Source organism: Equus caballus, chromosome 12 (genome assembly GCF_041296265.1).
Source record: "Equus caballus isolate H_3958 breed thoroughbred chromosome 12, TB-T2T, whole genome shotgun sequence".
NCBI classification, from domain to species: Eukaryota; Metazoa; Chordata; class Mammalia; order Perissodactyla; family Equidae; genus Equus; species Equus caballus.
Genome location: NC_091695.1, coordinates 13371781 through 13395840, shown reverse-complemented (window position 1 = coordinate 13395840; position 24060 = coordinate 13371781). Strand labels below are relative to the sequence as shown.

The 24060-nt window shown below is 32.8% G+C and overlaps 1 protein-coding gene and 1 pseudogene across 1 annotated transcript; both read right to left on the bottom strand.

Annotated features, from left to right (window-relative positions):
* Window positions 1–460: 460 nt before the first annotated feature.
* OR8K3B (olfactory receptor family 8 subfamily K member 3B) lies at window positions 461–1439 on the bottom strand. The gene is given in 2 exon segments (XM_070230536.1): window positions 461–523; window positions 525–1439. Coding segments are annotated over 2 exon segments (978 nt in total).
* A 12911-nt stretch (window positions 1440–14350) lies between these two features.
* Window positions 14351–23446, bottom strand: LOC138916786 (olfactory receptor 8K3-like; annotated as a pseudogene).
* Between the last annotated feature and the right edge of the window lie 614 nt (window positions 23447–24060).

Here is a 24060-nt window from a genome sequence, read left to right as displayed (position 1 = left end):
ACAAGAATGATCAAGTCAATGCCATCAAACAATCAGAATCAATTTTTTGTGCAACTATAAAAATTTTTGTATTTTGTGAAACGACAGAATCACGCCCAAATTCACAAACACACGTGTGCACTGGGGAATTTATTGTAAATGTTGAGAGCAACCCAAGAGTTATTGTAACTCCCCTTCTGTACCTACTATTCTTCCTCACTCTCACACAACAAACCCACTCTCCTTACCTACTCTTATGTGTCTTAACCCGTTATACTGTACTATAAAATTTACATAATAATTATGATTATATTTCATCTCTTCCCTTGAAAAAATACAAATATTTTTACTGTTCTGCTCACTAATGCATTCACAACATAGATACATGTGACTGGCACATAGAAAACATTCTCTAAATGTAAGACAAACTTATTTCTGCTTGCTCATCCCCCAAAGGCACACACAGCAAGGTGTAGAGTCCTTAACCTAATTTATAGGAATCAAATTGACAATGAACCTGAAAAAAGTATGTTGCATAGTTTTTTCCACATTGTTTGTAGTGCATATTTAACCTCTTTGTTCCTCAAGCTATAGATCAAGGGATTCAACATGGGGATAATGAGGGTGTAAAATATGGAGGCCACTTTATCAGTGTCAAAGGAATGACCAGATTTGGGCTTAACATACATAAACATCAAAGTGCCATAGAACACTGTGACCACTGTCAGGTGGGATCCACAAGTGGAAAAAGCCTTGAGCCTACCCTCAGCAGAGTTCATCCTGAGAATTGCTACAATGATGAACAAGTAAGACACAAAAACTATCAGAAGAGTGAACACCAAATTAAAAGCTGAGAAAATCATTATCATTAATTCAACTTCATGTGTGTTTGAGCAAAGCAAAGATAACAAGGGGAAATTGTCACAGTAGAACTGTCTGATGACATTATATCTACAGAAAGATAAATTAAAAAGCTTTATGGTGATTAGAAGAGAAAGAAATGTGCTGTAGAGATATGGGATTGCCACGAGCACCTGACATAGCCTTTGAGACATGATGACTGTGTAGAGCAGAGGGTCACATATGGCCACATACCGGTCATAAGACATTGCTGACAGAATAAAAAGCTCACTAATGATGAACATGATGAAGAAAGCCAGTTGTGTGGCACAAAAATAATAGGTTACTGTATTTTGATCCACAACAAAACTTACTAGCATTTTGGGTACCACGGTTGTTGAATAACCAAGATCAGTAAAAGCCAGGTGTCTGAGAAAGAAGTACATGGGTGTTTGTAGCCTGGAGTCCATCTTGGTGAGGATGATCATGCCCAAGTTGCCCACCAGTGAGATCACATAGATGATAAGGAAGAGCCCAAATAATGGAGCCTGCAGCTCAGGACGGTCTGTGATTCCCATAAGAATGAATTCATTCAGCACTGTTAGATTGTGTTTTTCCATCCAGGTTGATCAGAAAACCTATTCTGGATAGAAACATCAACATAGTCAATAGCTTTCCTGTAGTAAAACCTAGTGACTTTTTGGTATAAAAATGTGGTATAAATAAAATAAATCAAATTTACAATTTAGACTCTTGAAATAATCCACCCCCTGCAAATGAAATACACATATTTAGTAAAAGAAACAGAGAGAGAGTTGGAGCTACAGAAAGATTTTTAATTTTCCACTGAAAAATATTAGTCCTCCAAAGAACACTTGATAATGTTTTGAGGTCTTTTGCTTGTCACACCTGGAGGAGACGTGTTATTGGCATCCAATGGCTACAGTCTAGTGATGGTGCTAACTCTCCTACTGTATTAGGGTAGCATCCCACAGCAAAGAATTATGCGGTCCAAATTTCCAAAGGCCCAAGACTGGAAAATGCTGATATATGTGTGGATATAGATACAGATATATATATAAATGTAGATAAAGGAATTAAAAATGATATAAACTGTAGGTGGTAGTTTTAGAGGTGATTGTTAACATTTTCTGTTGTCTTTGATATAATTACAATTGTGTAATTACATTACAAAATTAAAAACACATAATATGACACAATATATATGTGAAATGCATCATAAAATTTTTGAATCCGAATCCCAATGATGTGTAGAAATATTTAGAAGGCCATGCTTTAAGATATATTGACCTGAAAGCCCTTATGCCTATAGCTGGAACAGGATGAGATAATGAACTTTCTCAATATTGGACACAGGTATAAATATGTGAAAGTTGTAGCAGATCATAGTAGATTAGTTTTCTTTTTGTAGAAAAAATACATGAAATATACATGGGTAGATATTGTGTCTGCCATCCCTATATTATTGATATATACAACGGAGAACTTTGGGCGAGTGTTGTGACTTAACACCTTTATACACATCAGCAAAATCAACTGTTTCTCGCAGTGTTGTTGGGAAGAAAAGTGAGAATTAAAAGTTTCAGTGTTCTTATGGTACCCAGAAATATCCCTCAAATAACAAGCACATAGGATTTTTTGAGCATTTGTTTTTATTTTCTTAGTGAAGATACTCTACTACCTGAGATGGATTATTTGCACATGTGTACTTATAAATTATTTTTGTATGTCTTAACTTTTTTGTAAGGGGTGTGATGATGTAGCAGTGTTATCTAGGTAACTGGCCCCAGTACCCCCCACCATGACCCAACTCCACGAGTACAACTGTACCACAAATGTACTCTCATTTCAACAATTTATCTTCTAACTTACACAAATTTAATATATATTTACCTAAACAACTAACATATGTACTCCTCCCCATGTGCATTTTTTTTTTTAAATGTCACGGATGATTTTTTTTTTTAAAGATTTTATTTTTTTTCCTTTTTCTCCCCAAAGCCCCCCGGTACATAGTTGTATATTCTTCGTTGTGAGTCCTTCTAGTTGTGGTATGTGGGACGCTGCCTCAGCGTGGTTTGGTGAGCAGTGCCATGTCCACGCCCAGGATTCGAACCAATGAAACACTGGGCTACCTGCAGCAGAGTGCACGAACTTAACCACTCAGCGAGGGGGCCAGCCCCTGCCCAGGTGCATTTTTAATAGAGCTGACATATGCGAAGTTTTTTGTAACATGTAAGGTATATTTTGTCATGGGTGAACCTAGGATAGTATAAGGAAAAGGTTAAGTGAGAAGAAAGTGAGGTCAGTGGAATTAGTTTTCTATAATGAAGTTTCATATAAATTCCCTATGGTTAAAGAGATTCTCTACTTTAAAGAGAAGGTTAAAATCACTATATTACACAATAGCATACTGAAAGACAAAATACACAGAAAAAAACATGTAAATAACTCTGCATATACACATATGATTTCCAGGATGTTAATTGAAGTCTATCAGCACATCATTAAGACCACAAAGCATTCCACTATACGTTTAACGTGGACTTATATAACAAAATAAAGATGTATACAGATATCCCTAATCACCCATCAAGTTTAAAACATACAACAGCAGAATGAGCACGGGAGGCGAAAGCACCAAAAAAAAAAAAATAGTGATTTAAAAAATTGTGAGTATAGGTGCTTCCTTAAAAAAAAAGAGAAAGAAACACAAAAATAAATAGAATTGATCCTGATTACAAGGAAAATAGCAGTATCAGGAGTCTCTGAGTGAGTTCTGAGAGTGAAAATGGAAAAATACAATTTATAATATTAAATTATAAGTGTGTTTACAGGTTATCTACACTTTCTCACATAAAACATTGATTATAAGGTTGTGAGATTCTGATATCCTATTCTACCCTGATGTACACAACTTTTTATGTCAGAAACACTGAACTACTGTTAGAAAAAAATATTCTAAATCTGCAGAATAAGAAGCAATATAAATTCTGTCTAGGCCTAACAATGAAAAGCTAAAGAAAATAAATCATTTTCATAAGTATTGATTTCCTATAATATAAAGGAGGATAGAAGGGCTTTCTCTCACCAGCTTTAGAGTTCTATGGAAAAGATCAAATTACCTTTTCATTGTTTACTATCTGAATTCATCATCAGAATATTATTTTTTAAAGTTTTTTGATAAAATTATATCTGCTTTCTGTTAGATTCCACTGGAAAGTGAACATGCTTTTCATTGTACCATCACCATAAAACTGTGTTATAAAAGTCTCCTAACCTCCAAAAATTGCTTTTTGCATCTCAATGTTGAGTAGAAATTTGCTTTTTGCTCATGAAGAGATCAGAAAAATGTTCACCTTTGTACATTGAATTATATATAAATTATTACAATATTTTTGAGAAGAAGATAAGAAAGGCATAGAGTCACTAAATGATTAAGGGTCTGGAATGATATCAGACTAGAAACTGACTACGTCCACATTCTCAATTCCGCTATCTATATATTTTTTTCCCTATTCCTGACTTTAATTACTCTTTATTCTCTCTTGATTTTAGCCTTTAATATTGACTTTATTAATTATTTATATAAATGAAAATGTTACATAAGCAATGTGGCATTGACATTCCAATAGTCAATAGCATTTCTGAAAATATTTTAACAATTTATCTGAAGAATAAAAGAGCAGTTCTATTCTGCTCACGTATTGTCAATAGCAGAATGCACACAAAAGTGAACTAGAAATCCTAATATCTTGTTATACTTTGCCATCTTGCAAATGTCATCCAAACTATTCAGATATTAGTAAAATATGTCACCACATAAAATATTCTGTTTACCTATAATGAAACCTCTGTGTTGGCTCCCCCGTGTGCTTCATAACATGTCATAGTGAGAACAATTTATAGGTTCTTTTTCATCCTCTGACTCAATCTCTGTGGAGATGCCAAGCAATTTTGTGATTGTCCCTGAAGTATTTGAAAGCTTAACAGAATGCAAAGGAGAGGGTGTGTTTGTTAATTGCCCAGAGCAATTTGTATTTACCAGCAAGTGAGTTAGATATATTTGTTTGTTTGTATATTGCATTCCTACATTTTATTCTTGACTAGCTTTCCTTTTCTTTCCCCTTTGATGACTAAATTTGTGGCCATGTGGCAAAGCTTGGGTGCCCAGTTGTTTGGTCAAACACCATTCTAGAAGATTTTGAGTACAGTCAATTCCCCTGCAGAATGTGGGCGGGCCGCACCCAATGAGTTGAAGTTATAAAGAGAAAAGATTGGTACCTCCAAAGGAATTCTGCTCCAGACTGCAATATCTGCAATACAAAAACTCTACCCTGGTTTCCCACCTTTATACTCAAAACTAAGCTATCAACTCTTGCAGTGCCAGCCTGCCCACAGTTTTCTGCCTTGCTAGCCCTGACAATTGCACGAGCCAAAACCCTAACATCAATCTCCCTCTCTCTCATTCTCTCTCTCTCTATATATATGTGTGTATGTGTGTGTGTGTGTGTGTGTGTGTATTCTCCTTTTGGTTCTGTGTTTCTGTGGTACCCTTACTAAGACAACCATATAGGAAAATGGATTAATATATTTTCTCTATGCAACAAGCTTTTTAGTATTCTTCTAGCTCTGCAATGATCTCTTTAAAGAGATGACACGTGGAAATGTATTTAAACACTGTCCTATCGCATTATTTAAAATATCAATGAACACAAAATAATAATGTATTATGCATATAAGGTGTTTGTTTTCTTCTCTGGCTCTCTCTCTCTCTTTTTTTTTTTTTGATTCTTGTTCTTTTATTTTTCTTTTAGACCATTTGGAGAGGAATAAATTACTCCTCTTTCTCATTCTTGTGTCATAGTGAATTGTTATCATCTGTCTGTTCAGGACTTCTTTTCACTATATCTGTCTTTATTACATTTCTTGTTTTCCCATAACGTCCAATACTCACTCCAGTTCCTTTTTGTCCCCCTTCATACATATCCTATTGTGCTTGATATCTGCCCACATGATCAATATGTTATGCAAAAATGTAATATTTTGTTTACATATGTTTCATTATGTTATCTTGCTGTAAACTGCATTGTTGAATTTAATTAACTTCAATTATTTGTGATGAATCCATATTGTGGCATTTTTGCTTCTTTCTTCATTACAGTCAGTAATATATAAAAAAAGTCATGGATTTATGTTTTCTGATAGATATTTTCTTTGCCTGTAATCACAACTATCACCAACACTACTACAGTGAACAATCCAATGAAAAGCCTTGAGCTTTCCATGTTAATATGTTGTAAACAAATTCTCTGTGATGAAAATATCAAATATCTGCTTCTGTGTGTATGTTTGTATGTATATAGATACAGATGTATCTATATTTACATCTACACACACCCACAATTATGTACACACAGAGTAGTGAGATGTCTTGGGAAGAGAAGATATAACATATCAATTATTTTTTAAAAAATATTTCAGTTTGGTTGTACCCATACACTCTTCCACCAGTAAATACATGAGTGTTCCTGGATCTTCACATCTATGGCAGGTACCCAATTATGTTTTTCTCTTGTTAATTGGTATCATTGTAAGATGTACGCTTCTATTATTGACGTTTTCCCTTGTTTTTGGTTTGATTTACTGTAATGTTTACTAATTAAATAAAACACTTTATTGAGATATAATTGAAAATAATAAACAGTATGTATACAAATTCTGAAATATGATTAGTTTTGACGTGTGTGCATTGAAAAACAATTAAAATTATCATGATAATGAACATATCTGCATGCCCAAATTTTTGTGGTGACACCCTAATACCTCCACTCTACTATTTCTTGCCCCACACTGTCCCAGGCAGTCTTTGATTTGCTTTTATTTAACTTCTTTTAAAGTCATTATAGATTTACAAGAAGTTGTAAAAAAAAGGCACAGAGAGTTCCTATGTTCCACTAAGTTCCTTCAAGTAGTAATAAATGTAGTAAATACAGTATATAAATATAGTACAATATCATGACCATGAAATTAACATTAGTACCATCCACCGACTTTGTTAAGATTTCACCAATTGTCCATGCACTCATTTGTGTGTTTGTGCATATATATACTTCTACACAATTTTCTCATAAATGTACATTTATGTGACCACTGCAACAGTCAACGTACAGACCTTTTCATCACCACAAAGATCCCTTATGCCCTTCCTTTATGTTCAAGTCCCCTTCCATTCTCTCATTCCCACATATTTATTCAACCACTAAACTGTTTTCCATTACTGTAATTTTGTCTGTTGAAGAATGTTTTATAAAGGAAATAGCATTTGTAACCTGCAGTAGGCTCCTTTTACTCAATTCAATCCTCTTGATGTCCATTCATATTTTTGTGTGTATCAACTGTTTGTTCCTTTATTACTTATGTGTAGCGTTTCATGGTATTAATCACACAGTTTGTGTCACCAATTGAAAGACATTTGGGTTGTGTCCAGTTTTCAGCTATCATGAATAAAGCTTCTATAAACATTTTCATAAAGGTGATCATCTCAACATGTTTTCATTTCCCTGAGGTAAGTGTGCAAGAGTGAGTTTAGTAAGTTGTTTTAAATCTGATTCAGTCCAATTTATGCATGTTTACTTAGAGATTGTGTCTTTGATGTCGTGTCTATAAGCTCTTCATTAGCTCTAGGTCCCAGATATAGATTTTCTCCTATGTTTTTGTCTAAATATTTTATAGTTTTACATTGTTTTCTATTTTGAGTTAGTTTAAATCAGTTTAAGTTGTATCAGGTTTCAATCAACATTACTTGTTTATCTCGTGGACTTCCAATTATTCCAGTGCCATTTTTTTTTAAAAAAGCTATCCTTCTTTTGTTGAATTACCTTTGTACCATCAAGAGTTAATAAATCTTTTCAAAGGTCTATTTCTGTGTTCTCAATTATGTTCCATTGATTTATGTTTCAATCTCTCCACCTGTATCACAGACTGTAGCTATATAGTAAGTCTTAACATGGAGTAGAGTATTTCTTTCCTTATTATTCTACATTTTCTCTTTATTTTAAAGATTGGCACCTGAGCTAACAACTGTTGCCAATCTTTCTTTTTTGCTGCTTTTTCTCCCCAAATCCCCCCAGTACATAGCTGTATATTTTAGTTGTGGGTCCTTCTAGTTGTGGCATGTGGCATGCTGCCTCAGTGTGGCCTGATGAGCGGTGCCATGTCTGCACCCAGGGTCTGAACCAGTGAAACCCGAGCCACCAAAGCAGAGTGCAGGAACTTAACCGCTAGGCCATGGAGCGGCCCCTATTCTACATTTTCAAATGTATTTAGCTATGCTAGGACCTTGGCTTTTCAGGTAAATTTTAGTGTAAACTCAGCTAGATTTATAGACAAATTTACTGGGATTTTAACTGGGCTTACATTAAACTTATGGATCATTTTGAAAAGAACAGATACCTTTACTACATTTAGTCCTCTAACCTATGAACTCAGTATATTTACCTATTCATTCAGATCTTTGATTTATATAATCAGTATTTTGTAATTTTCAGCATACACTTTTTGTATATTTTTTTAGTTTCTACAGAAGTATTTCATTAAATGTGGAGTGGTTTTAAATGTTCTTCTTTTATATTTTGGTTTATTGTATTATATATATATATGACATTTGTATTTTTTGTTGAACCTGCATTATATCACCTTGCTGAACTCAAATGTTTGTTCTAGGTTATTTTGCTTGTGTGTGTAGATTCCCTGAGATTTTCTATTAGGTATCACATCATTTACAAATAGGGACAGCTTAGTTTCTTTCCAAGCTATGTGTCTTTTATATCCTTTACTCATACTTTCTTGGACTTCTAGTTTGATCTATTTAGTATAACTATAAATTAGTTTGTATTTTTTTGTAAATGTAATTATAGATTATAAATTCCTTTTTGTTTGGTGTCTTTCACTCAGCATAATTATTTTGAAAGCCATCCATATTTTTGCATGTACCAATAATTTATTATGGTTTATTGCTGACTGATACTCACTTCCTGGAAATCTCACAATTTGTTTCTGTATTCTCAGTTGGATAAACATTTGGATTCTTCCTAGTTTTTGGTTATTACAAATAAAGCTTGCATGCAAGCATTTGTAATGAAATGTCGTTTCATTTCTTGGGTAAATACAAGAGAGTGGAATGGCTAAATGTTATAAAAGATAAATGTTTAATTTTTAAGACAGTGATGCTTAACAAGATTGTTTTACTCTTTATACCATTTTACTTTTCCATCAGCAATGTTTGAAACATACAGTTCCTCCACATATTTATCACCTAGATACTGTGATATACAGTGCTATTTCATTGAGCTTTCTTCAATTTTATTGAGGTATAATTGACACATTGCATTAGGTAAGTTTAAGGTGTACAATGGTATTTGACATATGTATATATTGTGAAATGGTTACCATGATATTTTTAGTTAATACTTCCATTACCTCACATGATTAACATTTTGTCATTCTTGTGGTAAGAACATTTAAGAAATACGCTCTTAGAATCTTTCAAGTACACAACATAGTATTGTTAACTATAGTCAACATGCATTGAAATTGCAAACCTAATTTCATTAATGAATAACGATGCCAAGCCACATTTTATGTGTTTGTTTGGCACCTTCCTATGTTATTTAGTGAAGCAATTTTTTTAAATGTTTTGATGATTCTAAGAGTCTTTCTATAATTATTGATTTTTGAGACTCCTGTACACATTGTGGAATTAAGTCCTGTATGAGACATTACTTGAATATACTGTATCCCAGAATATAACTTGGTTTTGTACCCTCTTAGATAATCTTTTGAAAATCAGAAGACTTAAATTTTGATGTTGTAAAATGTATCAAATATTTACTTTATCAAGTAATTTTGTTTTTGGTGTTGTTTCTCAGAAATTTTTGCATAACAAAGTTCATGGAGATTTTCTTCTATGTTTTCTCCTAGAATTTTTAGACTTTTAGGTATTACCTTTACATCTATGAGTGATGTTTTGCGAATCTTTGAATGGGTTATAGCTTGATGTTCATTATTTTGCATATGCACATTCGATTATTCCAAGACCATTTGTTGACAAATATATACTTTTTCCACCGAATTGTTTTTGTGCCTTTGATTTTCTGGAGAATTAGCTGTAGATATATGTGTGGGTCTATTTTTGGACTATCAATACTTTTTCATTTATTTGTGAATTTTTATGACACTTCCACACTGTCTTAATAACTGTATCCTTAGAAGAGGATAGAAATTCATTAGTGTTTTCTTCATGTTTGTAGTACAATTTTTTTTATTTTGATTTGTCTATTCTGGTTCTTTTGCATTTCTTTAGATGTTTTTGTTTCAGTTTCTCTATTTGTACCCAAAAAATGCCTACTTGAATTTTATTGCAGCTGCTCTGATACATTTGAAGACATTTTTTATCAACTATATTGAACATTTGAGCAAAAAAACATGATATTTTTTCATTTATTTATCATTTTTTAATTTCTTTTTACCAGTGTTTCCTAAGTTTTACAGTACAGAATTCCATATGCTTACTCAGATTGATCTTTAAGTATTTTGTAGTTTTAATGCTTCTGTACAATAGATATTTTAAAATTCCACTTATTTTTCATTGGTAATATGTGGAAATATACATTATTTTGCATATTAATCTTTCATCTTCAATCTTTAAGTTCACTTTTTTCTCCTAATTATTTATGAATTCTGTTAGATTTTCTATATGCACGGTCATGTCATCTACTAATAAAAAGTTTCACTTTCACCTTTTTCATATGGATGATTTTTCTATTCCTTTTTTTCTCTTACCCTACAAAGTTGGAGACAACTTTCAGTACAATGTTGAATAGAATTTAAAAGACCAACCTTACTTGCCATTTTCCTGATCTTATTGAAACTATATTTTATCTTTTACTATTTTCTTTGATGTTAGCTATAGGTTTTTCATCAATGCCCCTTATCTGCTTTAGGAAGCATAATTTGAATACTAGTTTTGTCAAATTTTTTGTCCTTAATGGAAATTGGAACTTTAAAATATTTGCCTCTATTGAGATGTCATATAATGTCTATTTTTCAGTTTCTTAATGATGAATGACATGAATTGAATTTGAATGTTATACCAACAATATATTTATGCAACAAACCAATCATTGTGTGTTATTATTTTTACATATTGCTAAATTCAATTTGCTAACTTTTTCTTTAGAATTTTTGAATATATATTCATGACTGACATCGCTATGTTTTTGCATTTTTGTATAATGCTTTTGTCTGAATTTGGTTTCAGGGGAAGCTCTATTCACAAAGAAAGTTGGGAAATCACACCTCCTGTTTAGTTTTCTGAAATAATATGCAGATAATTGCTTACTCCTTTTTCCCTAAAGGAAGTTCCTAGTCAAAGAAATCTAGAGTTGACTAAGCCACCTGGACCTGATTTTGGGGTAGAGAGGAGTTATATTAAATACAAATCTCTTATTTGAGATCCTCTTCATTCTTTCATTCTTGAATTTTTCTACAATGTTTCTTAGTGTCCATATACATGAATATTGTATATATATAATATTCATACATAGACATATACATACATATACATGAATGTGTGTGTATATATATATATATATATATATCCCCTTTCTTATCATCATCCTGATCTAAATCACAGATTGTGTTTTACTCATAGACAGTCAGCATCAGTAAAAATTTTTGGACTTTTCTTATACTAACCATTATTGATCTTTCGATATCATTATTGTATTATACATTAAAATTTATTGATCTTCAAAATATTCCAACAAAAATTTCACTTAGTATCAATTCCCTACTTTTAAATTTCTAATATCTAAGGAAAATATAAAACTCTCTGAAATAATATATGTCTACTTAATAATGATAAAGAGAGTAACTTTTAAAATGAATGAAGTATATTATCAATATTTGTAAATCTCAATATATTTTGTTGTCTCTTTGGTTTTTCATTTGAAAAACTATCAAAGGGAACACCAAGACTTATTTTAGTAGTGGCATATTGGGTGTTGTTTAGTAGTTACCTTTTTCAAATCTGTATATTAGAGACTTTTATCTTCCATTATAAAAGTCATAGTTATTCACTGAAGATATTTTTGGGAGGACAGATACACAAAAATATTAACTTAAAAAATTTAGCTTAATAATAACAACAGCCACCACTAAGTAATTAATATTTCACCATTATATATTTGCTAAGAAATAAAAATAATTTCTTATATGTATATATGCATAGTTCAAATTTTGGTAAAAAAATTTGTCTTAGAAATTTAAAAAAATCAACTGTATAAACTTTTTAGTAAATTTATCTTCAAGTGACAATATGCTAATAGATTTTTTATTTTAATGTAATAATTTTATTCAAATGTTATTGACTACATAGAAAATTTTATTCCTTGGAGAAAGAAACATACAGTTCCTCTATGAAGTCAATAAAATCTTATGAATGTTAAAATACTAAAAATAAACCAAAAAAAGGAGGAATTGAGGGAGGGTTGTGAGGAAGTCTGTTCAGAAGACATAACAAGCATATAAATTGCTACATATCATACACTTTCATTAGAAATACAGCATAGACCAAATCATGGATTTTCCTCCTTTTCCTTCCTACAATAGGATTTAGCTAAACAATGCTCTCAAACTATGAATCCTAAAATAATGCAAAAATAATACACACATGTATGAACCAGATTTGAGGAAATTTGGAAGTATGACTAATATAAATTTTATCATAAAGAAGACCTCCTATGTGAAGGTATTAAATCATTTAAAGCTTGCATTTAAAACAATAATTATTCTTAGTTTTCAGAGAAGTATGGTAAAGCAACAACCTACTAAACAAAAACAGACATTTAAGAATCAAGATAATGCTGAAAAAAATAAAATTTTCAAAAAATTGAAAGTTTCCATGGGAGACCTCAAGAAATGTATCTTAATGGGTATATCCAGTATTATACACAAATGGACTGATTTAGACAAAATTAGATGCAGTGAAGATCTTCCGAGTTGTGGAAACACCAGCGTGTTACATTAGTAGACTCTCTAGGGGTTTCATATGTGAAATAATGAGAGCAAAGAGAAAAAAAACAGGAAGTTAAGATCCCCATGCAGAATGCGGGCATTTGAGCAAACTCAGATGAGTGTAGACTTCTAGTCATCATACTACAATGAGCCTTCTTGAAACAGTCGACGAAAAATAATCCATAACCAATCTATAAATGAAAATTTGGGTGAGTTTATTCTGAGGTTAAATCTGAGGATTATAACCCGGGAGAGTCTTTCCGCAAAGGAACAGAGCACTCCAAAGAAGTGGGGGTATACAGGGTGGTTATATACCTTCAAAGAGTATGTCTCACATATGATTGAAATGTCCCTTTTACAATAGTCACGAGGCTGTTCTGTCAGCACAGGGATTGATGGAAATGGCAGATGGGTCTGCTGTCTCAGTAAATGCCGCGGGGTGACAGGTGTGTTGCCTCAGGCTGGGCAGTCACAGATGAGCACTGCAATCCGTTCCCAGCCTAAAGAAAGATGCTTAAACTTTAAGGAGATGCCAACATTGGGAGGGGGAGGGAAGTTTCACCTTTATCTCAAGGGCCTTCTGCTCTTGCCATAGCGTATCTCTAAAGCAGATATACAATGCATGCTCAACAGCCTCGGTCAGGCCCTTTTGGAAAGACAAGCTCAGGCCGAATTAGGTTTACACCAAATGGCTTCCTCATATACTCCAATATATCCTATTGCTTGCCATTTTTATTTGTTTTTTTTTCCTGCTTTATCTCCCCAAACCCACCTGTACACAGTTGTATATCTTAGTTGCATGTCCTTCTAGTTGTGGGATGTGGGACGCTGCCTCACCATGGCCTCACCGTGGCCTGAGGAGCGGTGCCATGTCAGCGCCCAGAATGCGAACCCTGGGCTGCCACAGCAGAGCGCACGAACTTAACCACTCAGCCATGGAGCCGGCCCCGCCATTTTTATTTGTCAAAACCATAATCAAATTTGATTTTAAACTCCACACAGGAAAGTATGAAGGCTAAAATAGAAGTGTGCTTGCCTAAAAATACACACACATACACAAACACATTAGCACCTGAGAGTTTATTCAAAATGTTGAGAATAACACGAGTTATTTGAAGCCCTTTTTGTACCAACTATTCTTCCTTACTCCCAAGCAGCATACCCACTCTGCTTGACTGCTCTTATGGTCTATAGTTCCCAATCCACTCTATTGTGCTATAAAATTTACTTAACTAGTGTGCTTAAATTTTATAGTTCTCCCTCGAAGAGGGTAAATATTTTTACTTTTTTTTCACTACTGTATTTATAGCACTTAGAATTGTGACTGGAACATAGTAGGCAATCTCTAATATATGATTAACATAGTTGTGCTTGCTTTTTCATCCCAATGCACACTCAACAAAGCTTAAAGTCATACCCTAATTTATAGGAATCACAATGGACAGTGAACTTTAAGAAAAGATATTGCATATCTTTTGACAGCTTATGTAGGGCATATTTAACATCTGTGTTCCTCAGGCTATAGATCAAGGGATTCAACATGGGGATAATGAGGGTATAAAATATGGAAGCCACTTATTAGTGTCAAAGGAATGACTGGACTTGGTCTGTACATACATAAATTTTAAAGTCCCACAGAACGCTGTGACCACTATCAGGTAGGAATCACAGGTGGAAAAACCCTTGCACTTATGCTCAACAGAGTTCATCCTGAGAATGTTTCTGAGCATGAGCAAGTAAAACATAAGAACTATCAGAAGGGATAGCAAATCAAAACCTGATAATATCAGAATAATCACTTAATGTCATGTATTTTAGCACAGCAAAGATAACAAGGGGAGACTGTCACTGTAGAAATTATGGATGACATTGTACCCACAGAAAGACAGATTAAAAATCTTCATGGTGACAAAAAGAGAAACAAACATGCCATGACTACAGTTGGATGGATATTCAATAAGTTTACTGTAGAATGATCATTATGACCTAGCAATTCTGCTACTAGATACAGTAATCAAAAGTTTAAAAAACACACGTTCTCCTACAAAAACTTGTGGGTAAATGTTCACAGCAGCATTATTCATAATAATCAAAAGTAGAAACAACCCAAATGCCCATAAACTGATGAATGGATAAAAAATGTGGTATATCCATACAATGGGATATCAATAAGCCATAAAAGAAAAGAAGTACTGATACCCGCTGCAACATGAATGACTATTTAAAGCATTATGCTAAGTGAAAGCAGCCAGGTATAAAAAGCCACATATTGTACAATTCCATTATATGAAATATCCAGAATAGGCAAATCCATAGACAGAAATTGGATTAGTTGTGAATTGTTCAGGACATTGAATTAATTATCAAGAGACAATACATTTAGGGACATAATTTTAGTGGATATAAAAAGCACCATAAATCTCGTTTGATTTAATAAATGAGAAGTTGAAAAACTGTGCTATTTTCTAAATCTATGCTAGTAAATGTGTCTCCCTCTATGTGAGAAAAGATATGAGATATTTTTCTCTCCATCCTTAGAGTTCTATGTAAAGCATTAAGCATTTTTCTTTACATGGTTCTATTTACAATTACATTATTTTATGTGATTATTGAAGATAGACTGGTTCTGACATTTCTAACTGATTTTATTTCTTTTTTGTCTCAAGATTCTCAAAACAATTAAAATTACAATGGGTAAAGCTGAGCATTTGACCATCACTACAAAACTACCCTAGTATAGAGGTTAAGGAAGTTAAATCATTCCTAGCCCCACCATATCTCCCCCTGCTTATTTTAGTGCTTTCAACACTAAAATAAGTGACAACATCAATAAAATACTCATTTAAATATATTTATCTGAATGCGAAGTAATTTTGGAGTGGTAATAAAGAGAGTTCTAGGAAGACGTGTTAAATAAATGAGTGGAAAGAGCCCTTAATTTGAGGTAAACTACACATTCCTATTTTATAACTTTGCAAAGACTGTTCGTTGTTTAAATCTGTGTTTGTACAGATTTCAATCTTAGTTCCAATCTCTATTAGTTTTTATTTGGTCATTCAAGGGACAGTTTGATGACATTTCAAAGACTCCTCCAAGACTTCTAAGAAAAGAAGAAGAGGCAGTGCTCTTACTAATCAGACATATTGGTGTGACGGAGCTTCCATGAAGCAAATTAGATGCTTTAATATTTTGCTTTGGCCTCACCTCCAACTGAAAGTGATTACTTGCAAATGACATTGATCCTTTCAATGAAAGAAGTAAATCTGGGAAACATATGGCACAACTGAAACAGAATTTCAAGGATTGTAAAATACTTATATAGTCCTTTTAATTTAATAGTAACTTGTAAACACTATGGAAATCTGTTAATATTTCAGGTTAAAAATTCTGAAACAAATCTGCTTGACTAGAAATAATAATATCATACCTGACATCCTGATTAAGGGTCCAAGCAAAAGAAAATAATCATGACAATTTTAAGCATTTGGAGGTGGAGTTTCTTAACAACATGCACTCCCTTTTCAGAGGTTGCATTCTTTACTATTCAAAGAATATCAAGTAACTGCATCGAAGTAAATCTGTAGCTTTCATTAAAAAAATAATAATAAAGATATTTACAGGGGCCAGCTCCGTGGCCGATTGGTTAAGTTCATGTGCTCTGCTGCGGCGGCCCAGGGTTCGGATCCTGGGCGCGGACATGGCACCGTTTGTCAGGCCACATTGAGGCACTGTCCCACAACCCACAACTAGAAGGACCTGCATCTAAGATAAAGTAAGATATACAACTATGTACTGGGGTGGGGGTGGGCGGATTTGGGAAATTAAGCAGAAAAAAAAAAGATTGGCAACAGTTGTTAGCCCAGGTGCCAATCCTTAAAAGAAAAAAAAAAAAGGAAGATTGGTAACAGTTGTTAGCCCAGGTGCCAATCTTTAAAAAAAAAAAGATATTTACAACATCATACTGGCCCAGAAACTTCAGTTATCAAAACAGACTGCTAAAGCTGTGGCTAAATCAACCGGGTAGGGTATTAGACACTACAGTTTAAATAGGAAATAAGGCCATGAAGCGTCACTGGAACTCTGAAAACTAGTCCTGGAAATAGGTGTAGTATAAACACCTCTAATGAGGAATCACTCTATGCTCTCCTTGTGTCCCTACCATAACTTAAAAATAAGAATTTATGGGTTTGTTTCCTCATTTGAGATCCTCCCTGAGGAGAAAGGATACAATTGGTTAACCATGCCTAATGCATTTGAAATCTCCAAACAAAGCCAATGGAGTATCTGCTAATTATACAACACGTATTTATATTTCCATATAATGTTATGTCAGATACCTTTCCACAGTGTCTCTTCATTAATTCTTTGCTACTGCAACCTAGAGATCTGAAATCAAAACATTGCATCTGTAGGATAGCCATTTTAGCTTTTCTGGTAACAATTATCTCCTTTTAATACAGTGGCTTTTTATGGCTTTATGGCTGAGGACATAATGGAGAGATGTTTGAACAATGCTTATTGCATTGTTTCAAAAATTCTCAAGGGAAAATAATATATATGTATAACTATTTCTCCTTTGTGGTGTTTTAACTTATTGAAGCATAATATGCATACATCATAAATAACATTTACAAACTTACCACATTGTGTAATGATAATCCAAATTAAACAGCAATTGTGACAACAAAAATAAAATAAAACATTATCAGTACCCCAGAAGAGTCCTTTACTCTCCTTTCTAGCATAAACTGTCCTCTTACACACACACACACAAATGAATAACCACTCTTCTGACTTCCAACAGCATAAATTATTTTCACATATTTTTATTATTTCATATAGAAGAAATCCTATACATGTTATTTTTGTGTGTCTGGGTTCTTTCACTTAATCTATCATTATAGGTAGTTCTAGATAGCTCAGTCTCACCTATGTACAATGCCTTTTTGTGATTATACCACAAATTACTTATCCTTTATTTTATTGTCAAATAGAAGTGGTTCTAATTTGGAGGTTTTATGACTAGTGATATTATAGATATTCTGATATATGTTATATTATAAATATTATAATACATCCATGCCTTAATGAACATAAAACTAGCTTTCTGTTCACATTTATAAAATAATAAAACTTGGCTTTTTTGTTTATCTATTAAAGGCAATCATTTATGGTTTATAAAAAACTGATGTATACGAAAATATCCTGATAATGGTAATTAAAATCAGCTACCCCAGCATCCTTTGTTTCCATACCGATATTCAATCTAGATTGGCTTAATCTTGAATGTATTCCTATTTCAGTATATTCATTGCCCTGAAATTGCTGAGTCATAAGGTATGAATATTCAGCATTAGTAAATATAGCCAAATAAATTTCCAGACTTGCTAGATCAATGCACATTCCTACTAACAGTGCAAATAGATATGATTTTCAATCTCCTTGTCAAGATTTAGTATTTTCTATTATTTCCCTTCTAGCCATTCTGGATGATATATATGGGTATTATTGTGGTTTTAGTTTGTATTATACTAATGCTGAATGAAATTGAGAAACTTTTCATGTATTTAAAGGCCAATTCGATATTTTCTTTTGAAAAGGGCTCATTCACATCTTTTGCCATTTTTCTATTGTATTACATGTCAACTATTTGTTGATTTGTAAGAGTTATTCTATATTTTGCATGAGTCATCTGTCAGAAACAAGTCTGATTATGTAGCTCTGATAAAAATAAACTCTCTCACTATGAGAGTTTCCCTTTTGACACTATTAATTTTGATGAACAGAATTTCTTAATATAGTTCAATTAATCTTTTTAAATATTCTATGCTTATTGCTTTGTGTGTTCTCTTTAAAAATTTGTACATATTCCAATATCACAGAGATAGCCCCCTATGTTTTCCTCTAAAAGGTTTATTTTTTTTTTCACATTTAGATCTTTAATCCAGGTAGAAATGATTCTGTATAGGGTATGGGTAGATATTCAGATTCCTTTTACATTCCCTCAAAATAAATATACAAGTTGCCTAATAGCATGCATTAAAAAGATAATTCTTTCTCCTTTGGAAAATAGCAACACCTCTGTCATAAGTTAGGTAGCAGTATATGTGTGCATCTGCTTCTGGAGTCACTACTTTATTCCATTGACCAGCCTGTCTGTCCTCAGGAAAATGTTTTGTTAATTATATAGCTTTATAACAGATCATGACGGCTGGTAGCATAACTCATGAAAATTTATTCTCTTTCTTCAAGATTCCCTTTGCTATTTTTGGTGTTTTGCCTTTCTGAATAAATTTTACACTCATCATCATCCAAAGTTCTAAAACGAAGAAGACAGACAGAAAAGAAGCAGGGGGAATAAGAGGTGGGGAAGGGAAGGAGGAAGGCAGGAAAAAAGGAATTATGTTAAGGTTGTATTGAAACTATACAGCAATCTAAAGATATTGAACTTTATTACAATATTAAACTTTCCATTCCATGGACATATTTGGTATGAATATTCATTGATTTATGTTTTTTAAATGACTTTTTAAATTTGTATACATATCATTACTGAGGTCTTAGATTTATTCCTAAACTAGATTTCCTTTTTAAATGGTTTCATAAATCTTATAGTTCGTTAAATTTTATTTTTTAATTTTTGTAGGTAGCATGTAGAAATAAAATTGATTTTTCTAAACGTATTTTGTATCCAGCAAATATGCTAAATTCACTTATCATTTCTAGTACATTATTTATAGGTTTTTCTCAATGTTGTTAATCATAACTTTCACCAAAAAATGAAAAGAATATGGCAAAGTGTGATTTCCTATCTTTATATCTTTTATTTCTTACGTTATCATAGTGAACCAGCTACAATTTCTAAGACACACTGAAGATAAACGGTGAGACTAGGTCTCTTAGTCTTGGGGGCAATTTCAGAGGGAAAGTTTTCAATCTTTCACTATTCCAAGTTTTATACAGTTTTTAAAAATGTAATGATATGTATACATCATTCTAATATCCCACAGAGTATTTCACTGCCCTAAAAATCCTCTGTGCTCAACCTAGTCATCCTCCCCATATATGTAGGACTTTTACGGTTATCACATATAACATTGTTTTCTTCTATTCTGCCCTACTTTACAGTTGGGTACAAATTGGTGTTAAATTTATCATAAATCTGTTTTATTCTTTCTTTTAACTTACAATAATACTAATTTATGTAATTTATGTAATTGGTTTTCAAATATGATATCCACCTTGCATTCTCGTTTACATGCTTTACTCCTTTAACTGTATCACACACTCAAAATCAAACTGTATAACATATAATGTGCTTGTATCTTATGAGTACAGCTCAGTATCATTTATATTTGTTTATATGGGTGTAATTTTTGCAGAGTGTGATATCTTTCGCTTCACATTATATCCACTCATCTTCTTCCCCTTTCTCCTACTCCTTCTCCTTCTCTTCTCTTTTTTCTTGCATTGATGTGTAGAATGCATTTTTTGAAAATTCCATTATATATTCACCCATTTTATCCTTGATAAGCATGTGACATCTATAATAATAATATCTGCCAAAAACATTCTATTACTTATCTTCCAGTGGACATAACACAGGAAGGAAATTGCTGCATCACAGATGATACACATACTAAAATTAAATATTTACCATCATTTTTCCACAAAGTTTTTATAGCAATGTACATTGCCTCAAGAAAGTAAAAGAATTTCAGTTTCTCCACATTCTCCTCAACATTTTGAATTGTTGTTCAAACAAACTTTTGAATTTTAGCCATCTTGGTTGGTGTGTAGAGATATCACAGTAGAGTCTTAACTTGTATTTATCTAATGATTAATGATTTTTTAACACATTTTTGTATTTTAGTTTTCAGCTGTTTTATTATCCTCTTTTGTAAAGTATTTCTTCATGTGTCTTGCCTTTCTTTTTCTTTTTCCTAATAGGTTGACTGTCTCAATCATACAATTTTAGGAGTTAAGCAATTTGTTGTTTTGTTTTTATTTGCTGTTTTGTTTTCAAACTTCTCTTATCAGTACTTTGTAGCGCGTATGTGTTTCAAGAGTGTTATCTCAGAATTTCCTTTTCACCTTCCTATAATGTATTTTGATCAATGAAAGTTTTTATTTTGAATAGAGTGCTCTTCATCTAACTTTTAGTGATATTATTTTTTATGCCCTAAGAAATCTTTGCTTTTCTCGTCATGAAAATATTATTTTACTTTTATTCAAGAAATTGTGTAGTTTTAGCGTTCACATTTATAGTCACAATATATCTCAATTTATTTTTCCATAGGATGCAAGTAAATGACTAAGGTTCATGTTTTACACAGGAATCCTAATCAAAATAGGTCTATTTTCTGAGACACCCTCCTTTCCTCACCTCAATGTGTGGAACTTTGTTTTAAATAGAGTGAAATTATATACATGAGTCTATATTTGGACTTCTTTGTTTATTTTATTGATCTGTCCATACATATACTGATGGCACAGTTGTTTAAATCATTGAGCTTTATTAAAAGAATTACTATCTGTTATTGGAAGTCTTCTGTACTCTTTCCTCTTCTAAGATATTGCTGTGGCTATTCTTGATCCTTTGCATTTTCACACAAATTTTGATATAGATTTGAGTATTAAAAATGTTATTGGAATTTTTGTTGCTACCACATTAAATCTACAGGAAAATTAGCGAGAACTGACCTCATCATAACAGTTCTGTGTTCACCCAATTGACATGGTATATTGTTACATTATGTCTTGTTAAATAACTCAGTAATGTTTTTACATTTTCTAGCAAAGAAGTGATGCAAATCATTCATTACATTTTTCCCTAAGTATTTTATAGAGTTTTTGGTGTAATTAATAGATTAAAATTTAATTTTTGCCTGTTTTTTTGTAGTATATAGGAAAATAATTGATCTCTTATATGCTGACCTTATATCCACTGACCTTGAAAAATTCATTATTTATAATGTTTTAGCTTGAAGATTCTTTTGGATTCTTACTGTACACCATATAACACTAGAAAATAATTACACTTTTATTTCTACTTCCCCAAGCATATATGAGTTCACATGATAATTTCACAGAAATCTGAGATTCCACCCATCACAGAGAGATAGAGTTAAACATCACTATGTTAGATATTTTGATGTATTCTTCATTTCTGTCTATATACACAGCACATAAAACAGTAAATGCTATCTTCTCTATGCCAGCCAGCATGATGGCCACTGGTATTTAAACAGACTGTGAGATACAAAGAAAATATTTTATTACAGGATACAATAATGCCTTCTTAAAAAGATTATCTAATGGGAGACACATTAAGAAAGACTTCCCTTCAGTTGTAACAAGCACTTGGCAATGTGAGAATAGTGGTCCAGATTTCAGGCACTTTCACTGAAACTTGAGGACAGAAATCAAACTTCGTACCAGAAGGGTGATCACTGCTTGAACAGCTGTAAATGGAAAATAAGAAAAACTTTTCTAGTTTCCCATGACTTTTACACATTACAGCTTTCTAAGTGCTTATTATATATAATAAACAGCTGTCTATAATCTAGTTTATTGTATATACACTCTATATTGAACTTTAATTAGGGTGTTTCATGGGTTTTTCCATATCCTAAGCAGAGCACCTTCTACCTCTTTGTTCCTCAAGCTGTAGATCATGGGATTCAGCATGGGTATTACCAATGTGTAAAATACAGAAGCCATTTTATCAGTATCAAAGGAATGACTGGACTTTGGTTGCATGTACAGAAAGAATAGAGTTGCATATAATACAATTACCACTGTCAGGTGAGATCCACAAGTGGAGAGGCCTTGTGCCTGCCCTCTGCAGAGTTCATCTTAAGGATGGCCATGAGGATCAGTATGTAGGACACAAGGACTATCACGAGAGATGAAACCAAATTAAATGTTGAAAAGATCAGTATTATCAACTCAATTTCACATGTGCTTGAGCACAGCAAAGTTAACAAAGGAAGACTGTCACAGTAGAAATGACTAATTACACAGAAAGATGAAATAAAAAATTTTATGGTAGTTATCAGAGAGAGAAAGGCACTGTAGAGATACGGGACTGCTACCAACACCAACATACCCTTTGAGACATGACAACTGTGTAAAGCAGAGGGTTACAGATGGCCATGTAGTCGTTATAGGCCATTGCTGACAAAATGAATAGTTCACAAATGATGAAGAAGCTGTAGAAAGCTAGCTGTGTACCACACCAATTATAGGGAATCGTATTTTGAATTGTTATAAAACTTACCAACATTTTGGGTCCCACAGCTGTTGAATAACCCAGATCAATGAAAGCCAGATGCCTGATAAAAAAGCACATGGGTATTTGTAACCTGATGTCCATCTTGGTGAGGATGACCATGCTCAAGTTGCCCAGCCCTGAGATCAAGTAGATGATGAGGAAGAGCCCCAATAATGGAGCCTGCAGCTCAGGATGATCTGTGACTCCCATGAGAATGAATTCTTGTAGCATTGTTATATTTTATTTGTCCATCCTGGCCATTATGAGAAATAACTGAGGGAAGAACCATCAGAAGAGTCATTGGGTTTCAGGAGATATCATCTGTTATATTTTTAGTATGCAAAGCCATTATGTATAAGGTAAAACCAATTCTTTTTAGAAGCAGTGATTTAAAACAACCCTTTTCCATCACTAAATCTAGATCCTATTTAGGCACCATTACAACCCAAGATATATAGTAGCCATTTTATTCTTTGTATCACATACTGATCATCATTAGAAGATGTGTATAGTCCCTTTATGGTTCTGTCAACAATGTGTTATGAAAAAGTTTTCTCCTAGAGTGGGAATCCTAATATTTTTTTTAAATGTTTTTCATGTAGAATACACAGAATTAGTTAAAACATATCAAATTTTAGAATGAATTATAATAAAAAGAAAAAGCTCTCTGCTTCTTGTGCCCACAATTTCAGTTCCAATCTCCAAAGAAAATAATTTAACTCATTCGATAGACTTTCATTTACTTCTCTTCATTGTGACTCTGCATATTTAAATGGTATTCTCTGTCCACTATCAACTTGATTTCTTAAAATTGTGTTCTCGTTCCACTATGCTTTTATGAGTTTTAAACATTGTTTGATGATTTT